The 16,565-nt window shown below is 34.9% G+C and overlaps 1 protein-coding gene across 10 annotated transcripts in view; it reads right to left on the bottom strand.

The window, feature by feature from the left end:
• The window catches only part of LOC308633978 (zinc finger protein 33B-like), a 107,795-nt gene that overhangs the window by 57,526 nt on the left and 33,704 nt on the right, over positions 1-16,565 (bottom strand). For 7 of the 10 annotated variants that reach the window (XR_014018923.1, XR_014018924.1, XM_081267470.1 and 4 more), the window contains exon 5: positions 7,551-7,643. Coding sequence is in view for 8 of the 10 variants with exons in the window: in XM_081267470.1 (XP_081123596.1) it covers positions 7,551-7,643 (93 nt within the window). In the remaining 2 variants the exon portion in view is untranslated. Of the gene's footprint in view, positions 1-2,853; positions 7,644-16,565 lie in introns of those variants that run through there. The other 3 variants (XM_081267472.1, XM_081267471.1, XM_081267469.1) reach the window with 1 other exon arrangement.

Below are 16,565 nucleotides of genomic sequence, written 5' to 3' on the forward strand. Positions count from 1 at the left end.
GTTAATTCTCTGTGGATTAGGTTTTATAGGTTTTGATAAATGTAAACTGATGTATATTCACCACTGTAAGTATCCTACAGAATATTTTCACAGCCCTAAAAATACACCTCTCCGTCTACTCATCCCTCCTTCAAAATCTCTGTATCTTTTTTTTCCTTTACCTGTCTATTTCTATTCACCACGCCTTTCAGAAGGATGCTGAAAAACAGTAGCGAGAGTGGGCATCCTTACCTTGTTCCTGATCTTAACCAGAAAGCACCTATATTTAAGACATTAAATATAAGGTTAGCTGTAGGGCCCTTTGAAGTAATTATTTACCACACTGATGAAGTTTCTTCTATTCCTAGTTTACTGAGATGTTTTAACATGAATGGATATTGGATTTTATGAGATGCTTTTTCTCCAACTATTGATTGTGATAACAGTTCATCTTTGGCCCACTGATATAAGTTACATTGATCACTGAATGTTGAACCTGCCTCATTGGTCATGGTATACAATTCTTTTTATATATTGTTGAATTTGATTAATCAATATTTTGATGAGAATTTCTGCATCTACATTTGTGACCAATATTGGTCTGTAGTTCCCCTTTCCTGTCATATATGGTTTGGCTATTAGTGTAATGCTGGCCACATGTATTGGGTTAGGAAACATCCCATCTGTTGTTAAATGCTGTAAAAAGCTGTTAAGATTGGTAGTATTTCTACCTTACATGTTTGGTATACTTTACCATTGGACCCATCCAGTCTTAGCACTGTCAGTGCTGAAAGGTTGTTAAGTATTCATTCACTTTCTTCAATATGCTTAATTTTTAAATGTATCCATTCACAAAGTTTATCCCTTCATGAATTTGTTACAATACACGTTTTTAAAGGAATTGGTTCATTTCAGCTAGGTTATTCAATTTATGGGCAGAGCTGACCATGATATTCCTTTATAATCCTCTGAATGTCCATGGGATGGCCTCTCTTTCGATTTCAGATATTAGCAATTGGCCTCTTCTCTTTAAAATTAGTTAACTATGCTAGAAATTTATCAAATGATTTGATGTTTTTCAAAGAATCATTTCTTGGTTTTATTGCTTTTCTTTCAATGTTACTTTTCTTTCCCCTTATACTGGATTTAATTTGTTCTTTTTCTAGTTTCAGAAGACAGAAGAGTGATTTGATAACCACTTACCATCTAATCCTTTATTGTCTTTTTGGTCATTGCATCCTGTAATTTTTCCAAAAATGACAAGAAAAACACCTATCATGAATGCTCCAATATATTCACTGATGGGTCCAATAATGGTACAGCAGCAATAGTTACACCTGATCAAACTTTTACATTTTTAGTACCCAAACAATCAGCTCAAAAGGTAGAGCTTAATGCAGTATTACAAGCTTTTGTGATGTTTAAAGATTCTGTATTTAATTTATTTTCCGATAGTCAGTATATAGTTAATGCTATAGTATCCCTTGAAGATGCTGGTAGGATTTCCCCTTCCTCTACTGTTTTCTCTTTGATTTCCACTATACAAAGTCTAATCTGGGACAGAAAAGATCCATTCTTTATAGGACATATCAGGGCACATACAGGATTGCCTGGAGCCCTTAGTTTGGGCAATGATTTAGCAGATAAAACTACACATGACATACATATTTTCTCTACACTAGAAGAAGCTAGAAATTTTCATAAAAAGTTCCATGTCAATGCTAATACTTTACAAAAGCATTTTAAAATAACTAAGGAACAAGCTAGACAAATAATAAAACAATATCAAAATTGTGTGACCTTTTTACCACAAGTTAATCTTGGAGTCAATCCTAGAGGACTGATACCTAACCATATTTGGCAGATGGACGTCACACACTTGGCAGAATTTGGAAAATTAAAATATTTGCATGTTACAGTTGATACTTCTTCTGGATTTTTGATGGGCTCCCTTCATGCCGGAGAAAAAACTAAAGATATTATAGCTCATTGCTTACAAAATTTTGCCACTGTGGGCGTTCCAAAACAGTTAAAAACAGATAATGCCCCTGGTTATACTTCTACCTCTTTTAAACAATTTTGCTCATCATTTGGCATTACTCATGTAACAGGAATCCCATACAATCCACAGGGACAAGGCATAGTTGAAAGAGCTCATCAAACTATTAAAATGTACTCATTAAAGCAAAAAAGAGGGAATTTGGAAGGGGTATATATTCCCCAAAGATAAACTTAAAATAACCCTTTTTACTCTAAACTTTTAAAATTTGGATTCATCAGGACTTAGTGTTCGGAAAGGCATATGTGTCCCAAAAATGTGCATAAGCCCAAGGTACCTAGGAAGGATATTCTAACAGGACAATGGAAAGGTCCTGACTCAGTAATTGTCTGGAGTCGGGGGTCTGTTTTTGTGTTTCCACAGGGAGAACAGCAGCCGATTTGGATTCCAGAGAGATTAACTAAGGTCCTGACCCAGTGATTGTCTGGAGTCGGAGGTTTGTTTGTGTGTTTCCACAGGGAGAACAGCAGCCGATTTGGATTCCAGAGAGATTAACTAAAGCGATTTCTACAGACCAAAAAGAAGATGATTTGGCTCAAATCCATAACAGCTGATATCCAGAACTCCAGTTTGGCTACCCTTACATCTGCGACAGAACCAGAATGCTTTTTTCAATATCTATTTTATTATTGCCCTTTCCCACATCATGAAGTTCTATTTTGTTTTTTGAGCTCATACAGACCAAGGTTAATATTTTGCTGATCAGTTCTATTTTTTGACTATAGAGTTTTTAAACATTGCAATGGAGATTTCACCTGTAAAAAGTTATAAGGCCTTTACTATTATGTTATGTGTTGTATTATATTATGTGTGCACACTTGTGTTTTGTGTTGTATGTTTGTATGTACGTATGTCCATATATCATATATGATGAGCGCTCATGAAAAAATGGATCCAAATATTTATTTTTATTCACGTGATTTAAATGGTTTCATTTAAATTGGGTAAACAGCTGTTGAGGATTGTTTTAATATGTGAACAAAAAAGGAGGTTAACAGATCTGTTTACTTTCACCTTTCCTTTTCATTATATTTAATAATTCTGTTCAAGATAATGTAAATTGTTCAGAAAATTGTTTTCTTTTAGTGCCTTCTGGAATGTTACATAATTTTTTCTTTAGCCATTATTGCCAGAATTCCTATCTTCATCCCAGTGCCAGTGAAGACAAAGATAAAACTAATCTACAGCTTCTGCAATAGCCATCACTGAACTGCTTGCAGAACTTGCCTGGACTATGTATCACTTGTATGCATTGTGAACTCACTTGTATGCATTGTGAACCATCTGTTGGTGCAGCGACTTGTGGTAGTGTTGGGGTATTTTTGCTGATGGTGTCATCAGTGGTATAATTTTTCCAAAAGGAGCTGTCAATTGGCTTGGTGTATCCTCCTCCCTTCTGCTTGTGATGGTCGTTCAGCTAAAATTTGGGGGCCAACAGAGGTGAGGCAAAGAACCTCACCCCCCTCCCCCCGCTGGTACAAAGACCTATCCACAGGTGTAGTTGTATGCTGGACCAGTAGTCAATGATGGGTAAGATCCAATTGCAATGGTACCAACCTAAGACAGGAGGCTGACGCGTTGAGGTCAGCTCATCCAAAGACGGGTAAGGACCATATGTAGTATTGGACAACCTAAGGCAGGCACGGTCCCTAAGCCACATGCTTGTTGTTTAAACAGAGAGTGGGAGATGTTGAGAGCCACAGCCGAAGGGGCCCCAGCAAACTTCCAGCTGCCAGCAAACTTCCAGCTGCCGGCTGATTGGCTCCTCTGTGGTGATGCTCATTGGGCTGTTTCCCCGCCCTTTCAGACCATGGAGCTGCTCATTGGGGGACTTTTTTTGGCTCCACCCATGCGACCCATCCAATAGGCCTCAAGAGCAGGAGGAGTGGGGGGATCGAGAGGCTTGTGGGAAGCCGGTGGTAGCAGTTGGGCTCTGAGGGAATTCCTGAAGAGCTCATGTGGTGTGGCGTGTGTGTTCTAAAAACAAAGTTTGTTTCTGCTTGATAAGTGGCTCCTGAATTGTGCCCAGCCAGACTGCGGCAATGTGTACTTTAGGACTGTAATATAACTTTTATATTATAATAAGTAATATATGACCTTTACATTGCCAATAAAAAACCCCACTCTAGCTCCATTCAGGCCCTGTTCCAGCTGCAACCCTCCTCTTCATACTGTCAGAAGTCTCTGAAGGCCCAGATTCCTACCTGTATATATCAGATTTCTGAATCTACAGCCCAATAAGCCCTGAGTGGCATCTAGTGTACATGTGTGGGCCTCTTTTATGGCTCCTATCTTGCTGGGCAGCTGTTTACAGAAGGTTTGGACAAGAGTTTACATACTTATACCAGGGCACTCCATGGCATGGGATTAAATTTAGGTGAGAAAAGAAAGGGAGTGATATGGAGTAGGGCCTAGAGCTCTTCATGCATGGAATCGTTTTTTAACATTTTATTTTGATTTGTAGTTTTTGAATGGTTAGACATTAGCTATGTGGGCATTCATTTAAACTGTTATTCTGGTTTTATAAACATTGAACATGGACCTGATGTAACAAGCACTAAGGAAAGGATACCTACTTCCTTTTCAAAATTACATTAAGTTCCATTATGCATATGAAACACATACATACCTTATACACCTTAACACTCAGACACATATTAAATCTATAAACTTTAGGAACACTTCTCACATGTGTTTAACCCTGTTGCCCAGATTACTCACTGATCTATACTTTTAAAAGATTAATATTCAATGGTTGCAGAAGGAGAGTATTTTTAACAAGAGGAAAATTCTTGAGATTAAATCCTGATGCCTAATCCTGCATAATCCTGATGCCATACAGACCCCGGATTCCTTTTCAGTTTTGTAACCTAACGTTAAATCTTAATAGAACTACATAGAAAACACAGGGTACATGTAAAAACTGGCAAAATCTGAATAAAGTCTATATATGATTAGCATACCAATCTCTTGTATTATAGAACATACAGTGGTTATATAACATATCATCATTACAGTAAGGCTGATTAAAAGCACATAGGAATTCTCTCTATACTCTTACTGAATCTTCTTGTGAATATACATTTTTTTAGTACTTAAAATATGCTTTTTAAAGTTTTATATTCTGCAACATATAGGCATAAATTACTTTTCTAAAGACAATTAAGGTATCAAACTCAAAATACAATTTGTAGTACTATGTTACTTCTAAGTAAAATTTCATTTTATTTTTCAGATTCATAAATTTCTCAATATAAATTCTGACATAATTTATTTTGTATTTTACCTAAAAATTTTTCAAAATTCAAAAGAATCTATGAGTTTTTGTATAAGCATTACCTTAGGATGTCATTTCTTAACAAAGGCCATCCTAAATTTGTTGAGTTTATCCTCCATCATTACTCTGGAATAAAGTAAAGCCAATTTGTGGATAAAGGTTAGTATAATTTAGGATGTCAACAGATCTTTCTGCAGTTTTAATATTTTGTATTGCCAACTGATTTGTGGCTAAATATTTCAAATATTTATTTTATCTCATAAGATTTTTCTCCTGTGTGTGTCCTCTGATGTACAATGAGGTTTGACTTTTGAGAGAAGGTTTTCCCACATACCTTACATTCATAGGGCTTCTCCCCAGTATGTGATCTCTGATGTTTAGCAAGGTCTGATTTACGATAAAATATTTTTCCACATTCATTACACTGACAAGATTTCTCCCCTGTATGAGCCCTGTGATGTACTGTAAGGGATGATTTGTGACTAAAGGATTTCCCACATTCATTACATTCATAGGGCTTCTCTCCTGTGTGTTTTCTTTGATGTAAAATAAGTCCTGACTTCACGCAGAAAGACTTCCCACATTCATTACATTTATAGGGCTTTTCTTCTGTATGGGTTCTCTGGTGTACGATTAGAGCTGACTTATGGCAGAAAGCTTTCCCACATGCAGTACATTTATAGGGCTTCTCCCCTAAGTGAATTCTCTGATGCTGAGTGAGCTGTGACTTCTGGCAAAACGTTTTTCCACATTCACTGCATTCATAGGGTTTCTCCCCTGTATGTGTTCTATTATGTTTAGTTAGGTATGATTTATTATAAAAAATTTTCCCACATTCATGACATTCATATGGTTTCTCTCCTGTATGTGTTCTATAATGTTGAGAAAGGGTTGACTTATGGCTGAAGAATTTGCCACATTCAGGACATGCAAAGGGTTTCTCTCCTGTGTGAGTTCTCTGATGTACTATGAGGTCTGACTTTAAGCAGAAGTTTTTCCCACATTCATAACATTCAAAAGGTTTCAATCCTGTATGAATTATCTGATGCCTGGTAAGTACTGATTTGTGATAGAAAGTTTTCCCACAAGCATTACATACATAGGGTTTATCCCCTATATGCGTTCTCTGATGTTGAGTAAGATGTGACTTTTGACAAAAGGATTTCCCACATTCCAGGCATTCAAAGGGTTTCTCGCCTGTGTGAGTTCTTTGATGTACTGTAAGATGTGAATTCATACAAAAGGACTTCCCACATTCATAACATTCATAAGGTTTCAGCCCTGTATGTGTTCTCTGATGTTTAGTGAGGTCTGACTTCTGGTAAAAAGTCTTCCCACATGCAGTACACTGATAGGGTTTTTCCCCTGTATGCGTTCTCTGGTGTAGTGTGAGGGCCGATTTGTGACTAAAAGCTTTCCCACATTCATTGCATTCATAGGGTTTCTCTCCAGTGTGAGATCTCTGATGTTTAGTGAGGTTTGATTTTTCCCAGAAAGTTTTTCCACATTCATTACACTGAAAGTGTTTGTCTCCTGTATGTACCCTCCGATGTCGAGTGAGGTGTGACTTCTCCCAAAATGCTTTCCCACATTCATTACATTCAAAGTGTTTCTCTCTGTTATCAGTTTTCTGAAGTTGTGAGAGACATAATTTCCTCCTGAAGTTATTCCCATTTTGATTATATTCATCACAGTGTTTTACAGGTAGCCCATCATATTTGAAAGAGGTTAGCTTCCTACGGGATTTCTCATAATCACTAAATCCATAGTGATTCTCCTTTGAAGTAGATATGTGAGGGAACAAGAGAGATGAATTACCACAAAAAATTCTCCCATATTCACTATATTCACTGTAATTCTCTTCCATGTTCTCTCTCTTGTATGTGTTGAATATTGTCTTTTCAAGGAAGGTTTCCTGATATATATTATACTCAGAAGTTTGCTCTAAGGTTTGAATCTTCTCTTGCTGAATAGGACCCTTGTAATGGCTGAAAGTACTACTATTTCTAAAAAATTCAATTTTCTCTCTAGTATGAGTTTTCTCATGTTTAATTTTGAGTAGCAATTTCCCACAGGCATTAAGTTCATCAGGCGTGTTTCTTAAGTACTTTTTCCTACTAATAATCAATTTGGAAATATTGTTGAAACTTCTTCCTTCTGAGTCACACTGACAGAGTATTTTCTTGGAAGGAAAAGAATCTATGTCCAAGTCAAATGTTCTTCCTACTATATTACCTTGTTCCTTCGTCAGCATTTTGTTACTGATGAATACAACTTTCCACAAATCTTCTTGGCTCTGCTCCTTCAGATAATCAGCTTTCCAAAGTTCTAGAAATAAGGAAAATTAATCTTACTTACCACTTAAATTCTAATAATACATTTTTGATGGAACAAGACCTCAAGATCTCTATATAAATGTTTTATGTTAATGCTGATTGTGGATTTTTGCCCTATTTCCAGGGATTGATATAACTGCAATGCATTTTTTCTTCTATTACATGGCTTTGAGGTGAAAAAAGTAAACAAAAGTTCTGGTAAAGCAGAAGAAGGGAAAAGAATCTGGCTATTTGAATACATACATTTGGTTTCCAATGTATGAATAATAATCTGAATCTCTGCATGCATTCTCTAAAACACATATATGACACAAGGAGAGCCAACAGCATGATTTACCTATATCATAGCTATAACAGCATGATTTTAGCATAACTAGGAGACAGAAAATGCTAGTTCCTTCAACTCACCACAAAGAAAGGAAATTTCAAAAACAGAATAATTGAGAGCCCACATATATAAAGAAAGTCACAAGTAAAGATGGACAGAGAACCCAGAAGTAATGAATCATAATTACTCTCAGAAAGGTAAAGTTCTTCTGTGAGTGGGAAAATAATAAGAAAATGTCTGAGTCCAGGTGGATCAGAGCTTCAACTACTAGGAAATCCAAGAGAATGAACATGGAGAGGATAAAAAGTAAAGAGGCAAGGGTTTATTAAAGTCAAGAATAAAACTTTATGAAGGACAAAGTGATTAGAGAAATTATCACTCAAATTACAAGAAACCTGTTATGGACTAAATTATGGTGACCTACAATGTAACTGGTTATCTTTACTTCCTTAAAGATAGGACCTTTAAGGAAGTAATCAAGATTATATAAATGAGGTCACAAAGACGGTGCCCTAACCTGATGGTGCTGGTGACCAAGACAAGGAAAGCCTTCAGTGCACATGCACTCTCTTTCTCTGTCTCTCTCACACACTACATCTACCACACAGAGAAAAGTGTACAAGAAGACACACCAAGATGATATCTGTGCACCAAGGAAAGGTAACTCCTCAGAAAGCAATTCTGATGGCACCTTCATATTGGGGAACCCTCTACAGTTGTGAGAAAATAAAAATAGATTAAGATACCTAATCTGTGGTATAATTAAATAATAACCCAAGAAGATTAATGCAGATACCAAGGAAAAAAAGATTGAAATTTTAATAAATAATATTGAAAAAGAGCTTGAAAGGAGAGGAAAAAGAGAAGTATTATCAAAATAAGTCTAAAGAAAGAAAACTGGATCAAAAAATAGGCCAGGATGAATAAGATAGTTTGCAACTAAATGTATACATAGGAGTCCCTAAAGAGGAAAAAAACACAATACACCAAATATTTGAAATTTTCAATCTAAGAAAACTTTCTGGAAATAAGACTTGATCCACATTCTCAAAAAAAAAAAAAAAACTTTTTGTGATAATTCCTCATATATCTACCTCAGAGGCGAATCACAGTAGATTTAAGTATTTATGAGAAATCCTATGGGATGCTACCCTCTTTCTAACATAAATGGGCTACTGGTAAATACTGTGGACATAACGAACGTGGGAATAATATTGGGAGGAAGTTATGTCTCTTATAACTTCAGAAAAAGGAGAAAAACACTTTGAAATGTAATGAATATGGGAAAGTTTTTTGGGGAGAGGTCTCACCTTGCTTAACATCAAGAGGGTACACACAGGAGATAAATGCTTTTAGTATAATGAATGTGGAAAAACTTTCTGGGAAAAATCATTCATTGATTCATATATTTTTTTCATATATTTGTTTTAATTGGGCTATTTATTTTTATTTTTTGTTTTCATTTGTTACAACAACAACATCCTTCACATTTCTGAGTGTTTACTTGAATGACAAGCCTAGATCAAGAAAATGGAAATTCAACAGTAAGAAAAACAGGCACAATCTCTGTTTTTATTATACCTTCATTCCATGCAGAATGAAAGATGAACAATGTATGTAAATAGTATATTATATTCTTGAACTGCATCTTGATGTATGACAGACTTGATGGAAGGATAAATTTAATCTACCTGCTCTTCCTTCTTGGTTGAACAGGGAAAACTATATTTTAACAAAAATCTTAAGGTAGTTTTATGTTTTCACTATAATTCAAAAAGTATCTATGATAGATTAACAATGACATACTTTTTAAAAAATGCAATGTTCTTCATAGTTTGTTGCAAAAGCTTTTCCCAAAGATATAAAGTATAAAACTAAATCAAAAGGAATTTATCTACGTGATTGGGTTATGAGAGACTTACCCTAATAAGTGCATTAATCCCCTGATAGGGATTAATTGGGTGGTAACTGTAGTCAAGTAGGGTGTAGCTGGTGTTAGTAGGTCATGGGGGGGGGATGTGTCTTTGGGGTACATGTTTTGTCTTTGATGAGAGAACTCACTTTCTGCTCTCTGGTGGCCATGTTATAAGTTTCCTTCCTCCTCCATGCCCTTCCACAATGATGTTCTGCTTTACCTCGGGGACCAGAGCAATGAAGTTAACCATTTATGAACTGAGAACTCTATAATCGTGAGCCCCAAATAAACTTTTTCTCTAAAATTGTTCTTGTCAGGTCCTTTGGTCACAGCAGCAAAAAGGCTCACTAAAACACTATTCAACTATTCAAGATAATAAATTGTTTTCCAAATTGTTTTTCCAAAGTGGTTGAGCTACAACATTATATAAGAATTCCCACTACTCCATATTATCAACAACAGTACAAAGTAGTAGTTAACTCTGATCTTATGATATTTCTCTATTAAAAATGCAATTTCACATCTTTTAGTGTTTTTATATCCATTTGTATATACACTTGTGAAAAATGTTTGTTCACCCCTTTTAATCTGTTTTTGTTTTAATTGGGCTAATTTATTTTTATTTTTTGTTTTCATTTGTTACAACACCAACATCCTTCACATTTCTGAGTGTTTACTTCATGACAAGCCTGGATCAAGAAAATGGAAATTCAACAGTAAGAAAAACAGGCAATCTCTGTTTCTATTGTACCTGCATTCCATGTGGAATGAGAGATGAACAATACATGTAAATAATACATTATATTCTTTAACTGTAATTCTGAAAACTCTCCTATCCTTTCCTAGTTGTAGTGTCAGATCTATCCGAGAATCAAATTCTAAATATAAGACGGTCCTCTTCTAGGCTGTCCCTGAACCAAACCAACAATGAATCAGTAAACTTGAAAGTGGAACAATTGAGAATAAATAGTCAAAAGAATAAAGATAGTCTCAAAAAATTGAGAAATCTCATTAACTCCCCCAATATATTCATAATGGAAGTATCAGGAGTGAGGAAAAACTAAGCAGCAGAAAAAATATTCAAAGAAATGAAAGCCCCAAAACACACAAATCTGTTCACAAAGAAAAAATACTGTAGACATCAAGAAAAATACACCTCATCACATACAAAGAATAAGAGTAACAACAGACTTTTCATCAGAGACAGTAGAGACCAGAAGAAGTAGGATGACAAACTCAAGTTTCCATTGTTAGTACATCAGCCATAAAAGACATACAAGTTTTTTAGGCTGAAGACAAGTGATTCCAAACACTCGTTCAAATGTATAAAATTTGTGGGTAAAGGCAATTAGGTAATTGCAAAAGAGAATAAAAAGGCAAAATTATTTTCCTTTCTTTTCCCAAACAATTTGACAAGCAAAAGTACAAATTCCATCTGTACATAACTGTATTACTGGGCCTGCCTGTAGCATACAGAAATATATCTTTAACAAGAAAGCAAAGTGAGTCAAAGAAACAAATCTATATTGGGGCAAGGAAATGACAACAGTTAATAAAAGAAATGAAGTAGAAGTCATTACTGAATAATATAACAACTACAAATATATACTTGCTACCTTTTTCTGTCTCATCTTCTTTAAAAGACAACATATTATATAAAGTAACAATTATAACAACACATTGTTATGCTTAGGCTGATTCATAGTTGGGTAGGGAGAGGGAGTATGGGAAGAATAGATGAACTCTAGATAGGGCAGAAGGGTAGGAGGGGAAGGGAGGGGGGCATAGGGTTAGAAATGATGGTGGAATGTGATGGTCATTATTATCCAAAGTACAAGTATGAAGATAGGAATTGGTATGAAATATACTTTGTATAAAACCAGAGATATGAAAAATTGTGCTCTATATGTGTAATAAGAATTGTAATACATTCATATATAAATTTTAAAAATAAAAAATAAAATAAATAAATGTATATAGCAAAAAAATACACAAAATACAAAAGTGATATGTATTTTAAAAATGAGACAAAAATGGAGAAAGAGAACAGGGCTATATGAATAACCTGTCCATATTTTATTGGAGTTAATAAAGTCTAAATCTAAAATAGATTATAAGACTCACTATGTAAGTCCTAAGGAACTACCAGGAAAATAACTTTTAAAATGAAATGATCATTGGAAGAATTAAAATGTTAAATAAATTAATTTCATGCAAAAGGCAGAAATAAAACAGAGTGATTCAAAAGTTGTGAGATAGAAAACAAAAAGTAAAATGGTACCTGTAAATTCAACTGTACAAAACATTTTGTACATTCTAAGTCATCCCTCAAAATCCCTAAGAATTCAGATACAAAAATTTGTGCATGCTCATGTCCCTTATATAAAAGGGCTTAGTATTTACATATAATACACATCCTCCCATACTGCATATAGTATATAATCAGTGAAAATGCTATGTAAATAGTCACCAATTTGTACTGTTCAGGGGATAATGAAAAGGAAAAGTTTGTACATATTCAGTACAGACATGATTTTTTCCCCTACTTTTGACTGATGGTTTGTTAAACTCATAGATGCAGAATTCACTGATATAGAGGACCAAATGTATATCAATAATAACCAAAAAATAGAAATGGATTTTAAAATTCAATCAAAAGATAGAAATTTTCAGGTTGTAAAAATCCAAATACAAACTGTCAATAAAAGATGTATTTTAGATTCAAAGACATAAAAGGCTGAACATTTTTAAAAGCACATGGCATTTGTAAGGCTGGAGAGGTTAGCTTTGAATCAAATAAAATACGCTGTAAGAGCTGGTAAAGCATCTGGCTAGTATGCATGAGGCCCTGAGTTAGATCACCAGTACCAAAAAAGATAAAAGATAAGGGGGGCAATGTTATAATGATTTTTTTAAAAGTCAGTCAATAAAAGACATAACAATTCTAAGCATATATGCTGACAATAACAGAACCTCAAGGCCTACATGAAGCAAAAAACAATAGAATTAAAAGGAAAAATATACAAACAAACAGTAGTAAGTGGAGACTTGAACACTCCACTTCCAGTAATGCAAAACTGGGCAAAATATAAATTAGGAAAACAGAAGACACTGTAAATCAACCAGATATAAGAGATACATGCAGAATAAAATGAAATTCAGAGTCCACAAAGATGTTGAAACAACTCAATGATAAAAAATAGCCTTTCCAGGAAATGATGCCAAAACAACTGGATACTTACATGAAAAACAATGAAAATTCCCTTCTGCATACACTACACAAAAATGAAAATGGATTACAGGCCTAAATTTAAGAGGTATTTAATTAAAGAATCTTTGTGCCCTTGTATAGACAAAACCATTTCAGATATAGTGTTCAAGTCTCCACTTATTATTGTTTGTTTGTATATTTTTCCTTTTAATTCTATTACATTTTGGTAATCAATAACAATAACAAGACAAAATGGAATAAATAACAATAACAATAACAAGACAAAATGGAATAAAAACAAACAAAACCAACACTGCAGAACATAAGTCAAGGCAGAAATGACAACCTACAAATGGAAGAAATTATTAGCACATTAAGGACTTGCTTTAGTCAGCTTTTTTGCTGCTGTTTACTAAAAGACCTCACAAGAACAATTTTAGAGGAGGAAAAGTTTATTTTAAAAAATCCATTTCTATTTTTTGGTTATTATTGATATACATTTTATAAACTTTTTAATAAACTTTTCGGAGGCTCATGGTTTCAGAGGTCTCAGTCTACAGACAGCTAGCTACTACATTCCTTAGAGTTTGAGGTGAGGCAGGACACCATAGGAGAAGAGTGTGGCAGAGGGTAACAGCTCACATGATGATCAAGCAGCAGAGATACTAAACTCAACTGACCAAATATATACCCCAAAGTTATACTCTAATGACACACCTCCTCCAGCCACACCCTACCCACTTTCAGTTACCATTCAGTGAATCCCTATCAGGGGATTAATTCATTGACTGGGTTAAGGCTTTCTCAACCCAATCATTTTAACTCTGAATGTTCTTCATTGTTTCACACATGAGCTTTTCAGGGACACCTCACATTCAAATCATTACAAGACTGAAACAAAATAGGTAAAGAACTCTTACAACTCAACAAGAAAAAATGATAATAAAATTATATAATGATTATATAATTTGTTGTATATCAACCTTGTATCCTTCAATTTCACTATGGCTGATTTATTTAGGGAGTCTGCAAATTCTCTGGACAAGGATGCCTTCTACCTGGACAACAATGCCTCTGCAGACAATGGGAATTTTATTTTTTCTTTCCCCTGGCATACTTTTCATTTTCTTTTCTCATTGCATTGACTATGACTTCCAGTAAGATACTGAACAAGAGTGGTGAGAAGACATCCTTGCTTTGTTCTTTATCTTTAAATAAGAAAGGTTCCAGTTTTTCAACATTTTCTATATTGCTTGCAATAGGTATTTCATAGATATTTTAAATCAATTGAGTTAAGTTCCATCTAATTCCTAATTTCTTGAGTTTTAATCATGAAAGCTTTTAGATTTTATTAAATGTTTCCTCTGCATCAACTAAGATGATCATGATTTTTCTTCTGTCACCTAATGATGTGATGAATTATAGTAATTAACTTCTGAATGTTAAACTGGCCTTTAGTTCCTGTTAAATCCTATTTGATCAAGATCTCTAAGTCTCTTTTTTTTTTAAGAGAGAGAGAGAGAGAGAGAGAGAATTTTTTAATATTTATTTTTTAGTTCTGGCGGACACAACATCTTTGTTGGTATGTGGTGCTGAGGATTGAACCTGGACCGCACGCATGCCAGGCGAGCGCGCTACCACTTGAGCCACATCCCCAGCCCCAAGATGTCTAAGTCTCTTTATAGTGCTGGATTCTATTTGAACTTTTGCATTTATATTCATGAGAGATACTGGTCTGTTTCTTTTTTTTGTATAATACCTTCAACAGCTGTTGGGATTAGGGAAATAAAAGCTGTAAAGAATTAAAGAGGCTTCCTCTGAATCTGTTTTCTTGAAAGAAACTGAAAAGAACTGGTACATTCCTTCCTTAAATGTTGTATAGGAATCATGGTGAAAACAAATAAAGCTTGATGATGGTTTCTTTTCTTTTTTTGTAAAGCTTTCAACTATTGATTCCGTTTCTTTAACAGATATAGGCCCATTTAAATGACCTATTTCTCCTGTGTAAGACATAGTAATCTGTACATTTCAATGAATAACCCATTTCAGGGCTGGGGATGTGGCTCAAGTGGTAGCACGCTCGCCCAGCATGAGTGAGGCACTGGGTTCAATTCTCAGCACCACATAAAAATGAAATAAAGATATTGTGTCCACCTAGAACTAATATATAAATAAATCCATTTCACCCAAGTTTTAGGTCAGGAAAAAACAATAATGAACAAAGAATACAACAAAACAATCTGTTTTACAAATGATAATCATTGAAAGGAGTAGGAAAAAACATGCTGACCTAAATAACCTGAAAAATAAGTGAGTCCATAAGACTAAAGGCAAATCTGCATAAAATACTATACTTTAGTTGATAAAACTACACAAGTATTTTCTATATGAGTGTGACTAGTCTGACGTACAATACATTTATAAGGGAAAGAACAATAAGCTAGGTGCAGTAGCACATGCCTGGAATCCCAGCAGCTCAAGAGGCTGAGGCAGAAGGATCATGAGTTCAAAGGCAGCCTCAGCAACTTAGTAAGGCCCTAAACAACTCAGCAAGACCTTGTCTCTAATAAAATACCTAAAAAAGAGCTGGGATGTGGCTCAGTGGTTGAGTGCCCCTGGATTCAATCCCGGGTACCAAACTAAAGAACAATTAAAGAAAATGGACAGTAGGTAGATAGAGATGTATTTATTACTGCTGTAAGTGCTAATTTACAGATAAATTAAGGTGGGGAAAAAAGTTAGAATCAGTGTGATAAAGGAACTAAGAGTTGGAGAGATAATATAGATGCATGATTAACTTAATATACAAATGGTTAAATACAAAAAATATTAAAGATAAGTATGTTTATGGGAGTTAGTGATATGTATATGTGATTATACGTGTGTGTGTGTGTGTGTGTGTGAGAGAGAGAGAGAGAGAGAGAGAGAGAGAGAGACAGAGAGAGAGAGTGAGTTGAGAGGGTCAACATTCTAATAGCAACAAGCATACCAATGGCCAGATCTTGCACTTCTAATTCCATTTTCCGATAAAAGGGAGCTGGAGTTAATTGCATAAATGGCTGATTTAAAACCAGGAAAAAAAAATATATACAAGATGAGCCTAGAGTATATTATAATGCCAGAAAGCAAAAAAGTGCTCAAAATATGCACAAATATCTAATGCTTAGGTGTGAACATAATAACACTGCTCCAAAGTGTACAGTATAGAAAGTGGGGGGGGGGATTTTTGTAGTGGAGTAATCTTACAAACACTGTCAGTCAAGTCACTAAACCCGATACTCACTCATAAAACATGGTAATGGTAAACATGATTGATATAATGGGACAAAAATGACACTCTACTACTGTGGCCTTCCTCCCCCAAACCCATAATCCCAGTCTTAGGAAAACCATCAGACAAATTCCAGTAAGTGTAATTTATGTATACCAATACGACTCCTCCGAACTGTCAAGACAATAC

The sequence above is a fragment of the Spermophilus citellus genome (genome assembly GCF_964194105.1).
Source record: "Spermophilus citellus genome assembly, chromosome: 15".
NCBI lineage: Eukaryota > Metazoa > Chordata > Mammalia > Rodentia > Sciuridae > Spermophilus > Spermophilus citellus.